The sequence below is a fragment of the Chrysoperla carnea genome, chromosome 1 (genome assembly GCF_905475395.1).
Source record: "Chrysoperla carnea chromosome 1, inChrCarn1.1, whole genome shotgun sequence".
In the NCBI taxonomy this organism is placed as follows: Eukaryota; Metazoa; Arthropoda; class Insecta; order Neuroptera; family Chrysopidae; genus Chrysoperla; species Chrysoperla carnea.
Window position 1 is genome coordinate 92,269,735 of NC_058337.1, and position 12,197 is coordinate 92,281,931.

Here is a 12,197-nt window from a genome sequence, read left to right on the forward strand (position 1 = left end):
TTCACACCACCATTCCAACCTGTTTTTTATCAGGTGTTCCATAACTTTAGATACGCACGAGGCTAACGCAATTGGACGATAGGATTGATGTGAATTAGGATCCTTATTAGGTTTAAGTATTGGAACGATCGTCGTATGTTTCCATTCGTTCGGAACAGATGAATGTATAAAGAGTTGATTTAATGCTGACAAAAAAGATCTTTTAGCGTTGTCAGACAAGTTTTTCAACATGCTATAGGAAATATTATCTGGACCAGGGGACGAATCCGCCAGACCAGACAAAACTCCCTCCAATTCATAAGTTTCGAACGGACAATCCAGTGGATGATCGTTCTGGACAAACGGGATTTGTATAGGTATTGAAGCAAAATCCGGAGTCAGGTTTTCTAAGAAAGATAACGGCCAGTTTTGGTTTACAGGAGTCTGAGGATAGGGGTTAATAGACCTGCTATACATCTTGACTTTATTCCAAATCTCTTTGATAGGCGTATTCCTGGATAGACTTTCACAGAAAATCTTCCAGGAATTTCGCTTTTTCTCCTTAAATAGGCGCCTGGTTAGTGCTTGAAGCCTTTTAAAGGTACAGAATCTTTCAGGGGTAAAATTATTCCTGAGAGATTTCAAGGCCTCTTTTCTTGTTTTTATTTGTATACTGCACTCGTTATCCCACCAGGGTGTAGGAGAAATTGACTTTTTAGGAGGTTTGGAATATGGAATGGCCCGATCACCAGCAGAGGTGATAGTTTGTTGAAAGACGGAATACCATTCCAAGGGATTGTCTACGGATATGAAGGTTGGAAGGGAATCGTCTACACTACGAGAGTACAAATCCCAATTTGCTCTCTCGCACTGTCTACGAGGTGAATGTTTGGGTTGGGATAGGCTGTGACGATGATTTAGGGTTATTAAAATAGGAAAATGATCGCTACCATAACTATCATTGAGGATATTCCAATGGGAAATTAAACTGAGTTGGGGGGAACAAAAGGTGATGTCAACAGCAGATGATCTATGTTGAGGTGAAGGAATAATTGTTGGTGATCCGTCATTCATGCAAACCAAATTTTTGGAATCCATGAATTCCGTCAGTATATCACCTCCTCTATCGGATGCATGGCAACCCCATAAAGGATGATGGTAATTTAAATCACCAGCAATTAGTATGGGTTCAGGTACATTACGAAACATAAGGCTAAGTTGATCTAAGGGTACAATGTTTTGAGAGGAGTTATTGTAGATGGAAACTATCGATATGCCAGCAACTTTAACCGCGATTACCTGGAAAAAGCGGTCATTCGACTCAACAGGAATGATTTGAGCAGAAAGACCCCTTCTTACAAGAATCGCAGTTCCACCATAACCGTCATATCTATCATTTCGGAAAATTTGATAACCACGAATTTTTGTTGTTGAATTTTCTTTTAACCAAGTTTCACTTAGAAGTACAATGTCAATAGGATAAGAGAATAAAATAAGGGAAAGGTTAACTTTATTTTGATTTAGACTGCGGATGTTCCACTGAAGCAGGTTCAGCTGTGAAGCCAACTGATCCATGATTTAATAAATTAATTGAAGTTTGTAAGATATTTTTTTTGATAGCTGGGTCGAGATTAACAGAATTTAAAACGGAAATGAGAATAGTAAAGAATGGGTCAGTTGGAGAGGGTCCAGTAGATGAAGAAGGAAAATTATAATTAATAGGGGTATTGGATCTACCATTTGGGTTTAACAAAATATTATCAATTTGAGCCGCAATAGAATTTGAAGGAGAAGAGGAATCTTTACGTTTTTTGGGATTCGAGGGAGCAGAGGTTGGGGATGTTATTTTAGCGTATGTTCTTCTGATAATAGGTTTTGTTGTGGGTAGTGGAGAAGTAGAATAGGATAGTGCGGGAAATTGTTGGGGAGTTGAGCTAACGTTTATTGTTGGATTCGGAAGGGTATCATTACTCAGGATTTTGGGGACTTCACCACAAGCTTCAAAATAAGAAACCCCATTAGAGGCCATAATTTTCTTTATTGCAATTTGCCGTTTGTATTCAGGGCAGTTTTTATATGTGGCTGAATGAGCCCCATTACAATTTATGCATGATTTTAGTAGGGAATCATCTTTATCACATTCGGAGGATTTGTGGGAATCGGAACAGATGGCACAGCGGGGAGAGCTTTTACAGTTTTTGGTAATGTGACCAAATCTACAACAATTGTAGCATTGGGTCACTGGGAAGATGTATGTTTCAACGGGGCGGGAACAGTAAAACATTGTTACGTAATCGGGAATAAAGGTACCTTCGAATGTGATAAGTACAGTGGTGGTAGGTTTATAGGACAGGGCGCCCTCGGGAGATGTTGTTTTTCGAGATATACGATGTACTTTCAAGATTTTTACTTGCTTGTTATTTTGCATATTTTCTAAAATAGTTTGTTCATCAATGTTTATATCAATATCTCTAACAACACCTACCCGAGTTACGCAATGGGTGGGAACATACGCATGGAGTTTTTCGGTTTTTAGGATAGGATTGTCGAGAAATTCATTTGCTGATGTACATGTTTTAAATTGGACGCAAATCCTATTGCGACCCAAATTCTCTATCTTGGCTATATTCGGTATTTTATTTGTGTATAAAATACGACCAACGGCTAAAGGATGTAAGCGTCCTATATTTTGATCCTTGGATTCAACAAATACCTTAAAAGGCCCGAGTGCATTTTTTTGGTATTTAAAAATGGGTTTTTCTTTGGTAGGTATTGTGGAATTATCAGGTAGGACTAATGGCATATCATTCTTTGGTATATTAGGAGTAGGGTTTTCCAGACCCATCCGAGAAGGGTCTGGTGGAGATTCATTTCCAGCCACCTCCTAATAGTTTATAATAGTAAAAAAAATATTGAAAAATTATATTTTTAAAAGAATTTATATACAAAAAAATTTAAAAAAAAACAAAACAAAACAAAACAAAAATTAACTAACTACTAAGTAAACAGCTATTGTATGTACTCACCAGGTAAAAAAAAGGTAACAATTTAAACACAAACAAAACTGTCGTAAACAATTAATAAGTGAAATATTGTTGTTTTTGATTTGAAAAAAATAAAATTCTTGATATTGTTGTAGACGAAAAACAAATGCGTCTATACTCTACCAGAGTCTTAACAAGAATCCCAATTGAAAGTTTTTTTAATACCTAGGTATTAAAAATTGGACCAACAATAAATAATATTAAAAAAAATACGGTATCTAGCAGTGTTGGATTTACCGGTAGGCCGAGCAAGTTACAGATTTTAGGAGAGCCATAATTCTAAAAGTAGTAACAATGAAAAAATTTATTATTGACTAGAAAAACTATTATTGACTAGAAAAATGCTCAATACTTTTGCTATGCATCTTAGGCAGTGTTACTCAAGATTAATAAGGAAAGGACCTCGGGTGATTGCCCCAAAGTAGGGGGTGTTAATTTTTTTTTAAGTTCAATCTGTCGGCAAGTGGAAATGAAAATTAAAAAAGTTTTTACTTTCCTGTCTCAGTTTAGATAGTTAACGATTCACTGCATATAATTGATATTAGAGGTTTAGTAAGTTAAATAAGAAAGGAGATGACACAGCTGTGTCATCTAGATTGGAGTAGGTATAACACCCCATCGATCGATATAAGTGGTAAGTATATTATCCCATCGATCTATTAAAAAAACTTTACTACGTAAAGTTTTAGTATTATTAAGTTTTAGCACGTTAGAATTATTAATACAAGTTTTTTAATCCTGATAATTTACCCGTTCTAGGAGCGATTTCGATGTTTGAATTTGAAAAAATTGACTGAATTTGCATAAAATTTGGCGCAAAATGAGCACAACAAGAAATATTGTTACAGCGTTGTTTATGTTAATTACAAAATATAAATACTCAAAAACACCTTTTTTTGAAGCAAAAACTTGTCTTGAAATTAGCTTTTAAAAAGAAGCAAAAAAATTCTTGCTGCTAGGAGAAATTTACGTGTGGCAAAAAAAATTTGAAATTATTTTCTTGTCTAAAGCAAATTTTGTTTTCTTTATAGCCTAGAAAATGATTTTTCTTTGTACATAAATTTAAGGACGTTCATGCGTGTATCTGTTTTGCTATGTGCGTTCATAGGGAAACAGAATGTAAATTTTAAAGAATTTTAAATTAGTAGAAAATAGAATTTTTTTTTGAAATTCTATTAAAAGTTTAAATAATAGTTAACTGGTAAAAGTTTCAAGTGTGGTTATCGATATAATTTTTGAAAAATATCGATTTATATTTTCCATTTAGTCTCATGTTAAACCTTATTTTTAGTCACTTTTTAAACTTAAAATTTATTGAAATTAATTCGATAACAGGATATTTTTCCTGTTTTAAATCATAGAAAATCATTTAAACTATCGCTTTATCATATTGTTTTTAATTTCTCTACTAATATCGTTGACGCATGAACGTCCTTAACTTACTGAAGTAATTAAGAAATAAATTCTTTATTAGAGTTAAGTTTTACGTTTTCGTGTCATGGAATCCGCGAAGAACCAAAACCCTTTAAGTCACAAGCTTTGCATTTTTCAAATATTGATCATTTTAAACCGTAAAATCTTTAATATTTAGATATATATTACATTAATTTTATATTTGTTAAAGTTTGAGTTTAAACTAGTAAATATATACCCAATCATTTAGATGAAATCCAAAATTTCTGTTTTTAACTGCCTCTCTATATATGAAATAAAAACTAAGTACTATTAATCCACACCTGTATATATGCAAAAAATAAATTACTATTAAGAAGGATGGTTTAATTTAAAATAAAAAGAATTAATACAAAAAAACCGCGAGCTAATTTTATCAAATTATTCAATTTATATTAATCAAATATAATTACATACTTATATAAAACGCAGTTTACATTAACATGACGTATATTTATGTTCATCGTACCATCAAAATATTAAGTAAGGCATGATTTTCTATTTATAAACAGTCTAAGTTAGTGTTCCTGTGTTCCTCTTTATTGATAATATTCATAATGTAAATAAAACATTACCGATTTTATATAACTAAGGCAATCTAAGTGGCTCAGTTGGTAAACGTGAAGTTAATTACATACGCGATATTCCTGCAGTAGAAAGTTCGGTTCGCGAGTGATTGTAGACACCGCCCTTATTTACTTTTGATGTATTCGAAAATTCCAACATGAAGAAAAAATGAAGGTCCATTAACTGTAAAAGTGTCATGATATTTGATTTTCCAATTTAATTAATGTGGTAAAGTCTTTTGGGGCTATTGGCGAACTAAATTCCCGCCGGAAGACTAAGGATCCGCAGTAATCTTAGCCACTCACAAAGTTTCAAGTATGTCTTTATCATTTAAAAAAACCCGTCGTGTTTCTCGGTCCAGTCCACCTTATGAATGTTTCAAGTACGAGGCTACGAGAGAGCCCCACCTCACCTAGGTGCCTCGCAACCGAAACACGAGGGGAGGCTCAAAATTTTAAGCTTTGTTACTAATCGATGCGAAGCGATGCATATTGTTCCAAAAACTGAGGTGCGGCGAGTCTAAATTTTAGTTAATATTTTAAGAAAAATATTTATTTATTAAGAATTAAATAGAAGATACTAAATAAATTATAAATAATATAAAAAAAGGCTAGTCAATACTCTACCTCGGCAGAGGTCTTGACGAGGCGCGGGCAGTGAACATTCTCCCGAGGCCGAGACGAGGCGAGGTTTTGGTATCACCTCGCCTCTCTTTTTTCATCATGAACCTCGCCTCGTCTCGGCCTCGGGAGAATGTTCACTGCCCGCGCCTCGTCAAAACCTCGCCTCGCCTCGTACCTCGTGAAACACTATTATCTATAGGTATGACGAATAAAGTTTGAAAATCAGTAAATCGGTCTCCTAGCTTTTTGTAGAACCATTGTGTGCCTACATTTTTGAGCCTTGCAAATTTATAATCCATTTTATATTAATATAAATTGTACTTTACAATCAACAACAATAAGTTCTATGTGTTTTTTATTTAACGCAAAGAATTAATTTATTCATAGAATAAAACAAACAAAATACAAATTCATTCAAACATAATGTATTGAAGACACAATTAATAAAACAAACAATAAATAAAAACGGGTATAAATAAATATTTTATTTTTAAATATTGTATAAATCATAATTATTCTATTTATAAAAAGTACAAAATAAAAATATTAAAAAATATATTTAAATAATAATATGTTAATAATATTTAAAATATTATTCGTGATATTAATACTATTATTAAAATATGTTAATTTATGTTCAATAAATGCTTGTGATGCATTACAAATATGCACAGAGGATATTGATGATATTAAAAATAAAATTGCTGCCGAAACCGATTTAGAAACGCTCGCTATACGATTACGAAATATTGATAGGCGTTTACGTGCTGTTGAACAACCATGTATGCATAATATTTTCATTTTATTTATTTATTATTCAATTTTTTAATTTTATTCACCCTTTTATTTTCTTTTGTTTTTTAATACTACTTTATAAGAGATTCCTCTAAACAATATCGCATTCGCATTCCATTTTTGGAAAAACAATTCTGTCTATATAGCCCACTCGGGGAAAAATCCTTCTTAATCTACAAATCTCTGTATTCCTGTATAGGTACTTCAGGTTACTTTTTTTGGTAAATCTAAGAACACATTTGTGACGAAAATTTAGAAATTTCTCGCGTAGTGCAAAATGTGAAATACCAAATATTGTTTGCCCCAAATTTTACAGCAAATCTACCAAGATGAATTTCATGCAGAGCTCCACCATGAGTAAAAACTTCAAGTAGATTCAATAATTCTTTCGATTGTTAGGTACTACGTGACAAAAATTTGATACAGACCCACACAAAAAACCACACAGGCAGGGTCTTTGGTTTGGTACTAGTAAACAAACTCAGATCATTCTTTAAGACATTCTCAAGTCTTAAAATTTGTGTTGCTATTTATACCTGATATAATGAGGGTAATGTTTTGTTTTGACTATACTAATGGTTTTGTCGAGCCGAGTTTTTTAGTATCTAAACGTCTTCTGACTGACGTTAGAAGCGGAGCAGAAGCCTTTGAAGCGTTACATTATATAATAGTCGAGTATTTAAATTAGCAAATAGTTTTTTTTAAGGAGATCAATTGCGCTGTCGTGAAAAATAACGTGAAGAACCCATGTTAAAAACACATATTATTAGGGTTTTCTAATTTTTAATGCATATATTACCAAAAACTGGGTATATAATGTATTTTATATTTAGAAGTAGGTAATTCTTGGGTAGTAAAGAGATATTTGCTTGAGCTTTAGGAAAAGTATAAATTGTGCGTCAAATTGTGCTGGAGTCTAACAGTGAGAATTAAAATTGGAACACTCTCCGTTTAGGGGCAGATTCTTGCGTCTTGAGAGCAATAGGAATAGTACCGTGATGAGCAAGAGCAAGACCAACATTAATACAAAACATATTGTCTTACACAAAAATAGATACACCTAGATCTTAATCTTGCAAGTGATCAAATTCTTAAGTGTGTAAGCATGCAAGCAAAGCTTGAGTATAAGGCTAAATGTGTAAGATAAAGATAAACTATTGAAGTTTAGGCTATGCGTTAACTCATTACTGGTTACTTTCGGGACTTTTAACTAATTCTATACCATAAATCATGTACATTAGATGCTCCCTAGTAGAGTAGAAAGGAAGACAAATAAACAAATTGTTATATATTTGTTTCAATTTCTTTTTGTGTACTTTATAAAAGCCCTCATACCTCCCGCTTTTTAAGAGCAGACTGTTGTTTACATCTACTTACCTGTATGTAATGCCAGTTTGTATTTCATTTTTAGTATGGACAATAATGCGAACATCCTCCAGAAGTTTCGAAGGTTGTTCACACGGACCATGTAAATGTCGACCAGAAACATTGAGTTTAACTTGTTGGAAATCTGGAATTAATAAGATACCAGCATCACAAGTGATACCAAATAATATTAAATCAATGTAAATATTTGTTTTTATTGAGCTATCAACTCTTCAGATTTATGGTAAGTTTTGCCCGGGACGTTTATTACGACAATCTTTAATGGTGTTAGTTGAATACTAATACTACATTACTGAGACCGGACATAGTCGTCTCGAGCAAAATATATTATGACCCTGAAAGAGCAAATTGGAAAGAGATTTTGCAATAATGATTAATTCAATTAATACTTGGATAACTTTTATTTTTCAGTGATTTAGGTGTTAATCACTTAAGTACGTTACACAAAGATACTTTTCAAATATTACCGCATTTACAAGAAATTGATTTGTTCGATAACCAAATTGATTTTTTGCCACCAACAATTTTCGATAACCTAGAAAGCCTAACCAGTCTGTAAGTAATAAAAAAGTGTTTATATTTTTTAATCTTAAAATATTTTGAGATGCAGTATAATAAAATTTTAAAAATACATAATTTAAAAAAATACGTGGTTTAACAAAATGTGCCTACAGATACAATTTTCCTTTAAAGTTTTATTTTCGGCTGCCTATGACCCTTAAGGCTAGAGCTAATTTTAGCTAAATAGTATTGGGTTTTTTTTAAAATGAACTGTTGTCGGGCATAAAGGCCCTTTATAAACATTTATAAATAAAATATTAATCTCATACATTAATAGTGGCAAACAGCGTAAAATAATTTAGAAATAAAACTGTTCGTTGATTCTATAAATTAAAAATCCTTTTATATTTTTTAGACGTTTACATCGCAATAATCTCGAAGAGCTAGATGAAGATATATTTTTAAAACTTATAAGCTTACAAACACTAGATATTTCATACAACGATTTAAAATACTTAGAATCACGATTATTTCGAGGAAATTCACATATGAAATTCTTACAATTATCTGGTAATCACTTGCGTGATTTACCCGACGATATTTTTTGGCAATTACATAGTTTAGAAGAACTTGATTTAAGTGATAATAAATTAAACTTTTTACCACATAATTTATTTGATCATTTGACTGGCTTGAAAAAATTGAAGCTGAGTGAAAACAGTTTAGAAATTTTACCTCAAGGTATAACTACTTTTCCGATATTGAAAATTGAATCGATCTGAAAATGAACAATTTTATACAGAAATAGCAAATTCATCTAAAGATATATTAGTGCGGTACGCATATTTAGTAGCAGTGAAAACGATCTTGTAAGAATTTACAAGATAATTTTCGTTAGATGCGCTGCACTAGCTTATTTTTTAAATGTGTACTACCCACAAGTATAAACCCAACTTTAAAAAAAGTCATTAGTTTTAAAAGTCACTTTCAACAAGTGCATTTGTGGCTTGTGGTATTATGGAAACGAACCTTTTTGAAGATGTCAGTCGGTGATGATTATCCTTTAATTAGACACCACCGAAACTGTCTGGAATTATTAGTAATTATATGTCCGGATTTAATAATAATATGTTAATGTTTAAAATTTGTCTTATGAAGTTAGTTCAAAATTTTCTTTATTATTATTTGAAAAATATAATGCTTTAAATGTCGATGTTTTTCTTTTGTAACTGCACATTTCTAATTTCTAACCTTTAAAAGTATTATTAAATGTTTACTATGACGTTATAATTAGAAATCTGCACATGAAAAAATACCAACATCTTCAAAAGGGCTCGTTTCTATAATGCCTCAAGTCACAAGTGCACTTGTTGAAAGTGAACTAGTGACTTTTTTAAAAGTTGATTTTATACTTGTGGGTATTCCACATTTAAAAAATAAGCTAGTGTAGCGCCACTTTCTCATATATTGACAGTGAGGCATTCAGGCTTCCATAATCATCACATAGTCAAGTTTTCCGTAATATTCTGAAAACATTCTAAATTTAAATAGAGATTGATTCAATTTTACTTAATTTTATAATATACAACATATTATTGACTTCTTTAAATATATTAATATTTTCAGGAATTTTTAGAAATCTACACAAATTAAATATATTAAAATTACGGCGTAATTTATTGTACGATATTCCAGCTCATTTATTCTCGAACTTAACACAGTTAAAAGTATTAGAGCTAACAGCAAATAAATTAATGACATTATCACCAACAAATTTTACAAATTTATTAAATTTAAAAGAATTACACTTAGGATTAAATTTAATAACACATATACCAGCGGGTACATTCAAATCATTACTTAATTTAGATAAATTATATTTATTTGCGAATAATCTAGAACAATTAGATGCTGGTGTATTTGAAGGATTAACAAAATTAACATTCTTACTTTTAAATAACAATTTATTGAAACAAATTAATGAATATGTGTTTGTAGATACGCCAAATATTGAAAAATTGTAAGTCTTAGAATTGAAAAATAACTTTTTTTCAAGGAAAAATTGTTTATAGTGTTCATATGTTGCTCTTAAATGAATTCTCTCGAAGTTTTAATAAAAGATCGGGACATAGGGACACATTTCTGATTACAAGTGTATGAAGTTAATTCATTGTTCAAAGTATGTAGCTATAAGCAATTTGCCTTATATTTCAGGATTATTAATTAAAATTTGTTTTAATAAAATAAAATTTTTTTCTAGACATTTGGACAGTAATAAGTTTCAATATTTACCAGCAAAATGTTTTGATTGTCTAGAAAAATTAATTTCAATTAAACTAGCGAAAAATCCATGGCATTGTGATTGTGCAGTTTCTTACTTAGCAGCGTAAGTATTACGAATATTATTAAATTAGGAAAAATAAACTTTTGTAATCCATATGCAAAACTGGCAAAAAAATCAAACATTCTTAAGATTTGGGAATATATTCGAATATTTTCTGCGTAATTAATTTTTGTGCTTGATGTCACATAAACTACAAACACCAACTGCTTTTAAAATATCATACGGTCCTGAAAAAAGTCAAAGAGAGTCTTTTCAAATGAGCCATAACTTAACCCTCCGTTCCATTTGAAAAAACGTACTCCAGCGCGTCCCGGCTGCCTTGCGGGAGCTGTATGAGTGTCTGTTTTACGTCTTTGTTCTTCTAATCTTCCCCAAATTTTCCCTAAATTGCAGAATGTTTGACCAAACTCGATTTTACATAATGGAGAGGTTCCTTTGAAAAATTTATTTTAAATGTTGTATTTTATTTTTCAGGTGGATACAAAATAACAAACCAAAAATTTGGGATACAGCACCAACATGCCGCGGTCCTGGTGATTTAGGTGGCAAAACACTGGAAATTATGACCTTTGATGATCTATGTGATGGACAATGGGCTAGTATGGTTCGACTGTCACCACGTATTCCAATACAAAGTTTATACCCTCCAAGTGTAAATAAAACTTTGAACGGGTCAAATATTTTTAGCAGTATGGAACAAACTAAAGACAAAGTAGAAACAATATAAGATAATTTATATTTTTTGTGTTAATTACTATTATTAGGTATACTTTGTATCACAAAAAACGCACGGATTTACATAAAGTATTTACGTAAATCCCTGCGTTTTTTGTGACACAGAGGTACATTTGTTATTATGTTGTCAAGTTTATTTAAAAATGATTTATATAAATATTTCAAGTTATAATAAATTTCCTTTTGCTTTCGACACTTTCGCAAAATAGAACGAAGTAGAGTGCCTTGCCTGACTTCAATAAAACCTCAGTTTTTTGTGCTCGAATCAAAGAAAACACGAGGCATCCACACGATTTCAAGTATCATCTCCTTCAGCTATTTGCTATAGAAACGCGTGTCATTTCCGTTGAATTTAAACGACTTTACTAAAGTTGAAAATTGTTATAGAGATTGTATATTGTATTTAAATAACAGTTATGACTGTCAGTCAGTTTAATGTAAGAACAGGGCTGGTCAGTCAGCCCTTATATTTGTGCATTAAATAAATAAGATTCAGTTATGATTGTCGTGGTATTGAAATGAATTTATTAAAGCTGAAAATATACAGATTGTATATTGCATGTAAATAACAACTTTTTAAAAAATCACCAGTGTATATAAAATTGTTAATATGTCTGTTTCTAAGCATGTAACTTTTGAAAGACTTGACCGATTCAAGTAAAAATTCCACACAATATATTTGTTTTGTCAACACAAATTCTTGAAGCTGGATCAGAACCTGTGATCCGAAGCTGCATCAGAGGCCGAAGTATCCTCCTCCACCCATAGCCC

General features: G+C 31.6%; 1 protein-coding gene across 1 annotated transcript; it reads left to right on the top strand.

Annotated features, from left to right (window-relative positions):
• Window positions 1-6,285: 6,285 nt before the first annotated feature.
• Window positions 6,286-11,807, top strand: LOC123305581 (carboxypeptidase N subunit 2-like). Its single transcript, XM_044887353.1, has 7 exons — window positions 6,286-6,447; window positions 7,872-8,025; window positions 8,258-8,401; window positions 8,763-9,088; window positions 9,974-10,367; window positions 10,608-10,733; window positions 11,166-11,807. The coding sequence occupies exons 2-7, from the start codon at window positions 7,883-7,885 to the stop codon at window positions 11,416-11,418; spliced, it is 1,386 nt and encodes a 461-aa protein (XP_044743288.1). The 5' UTR covers window positions 6,286-6,447; window positions 7,872-7,882; the 3' UTR covers window positions 11,419-11,807.
• Window positions 11,808-12,197: the final 390 nt, after the last annotated feature.

Bases quoted from the DNA above. Each gene is read 5' to 3' on its own strand.
- LOC123305581 (XM_044887353.1), top strand. From the start codon at position 7,883: ATGCGAACATCCTCCAGAAGTTTCGAAGGTTGTTCACACGGACCATGT. The intron at 9,089-9,973 runs GTATAACTACTT...TAATATTTTCAG, and splicing joins TTTAGAAATTTTACCTCAAG to GAATTTTTAGAAATCTACAC. The intron at 10,734-11,165 runs GTAAGTATTACG...TTTATTTTTCAG, and splicing joins GCAGTTTCTTACTTAGCAGC to GTGGATACAAAATAACAAAC.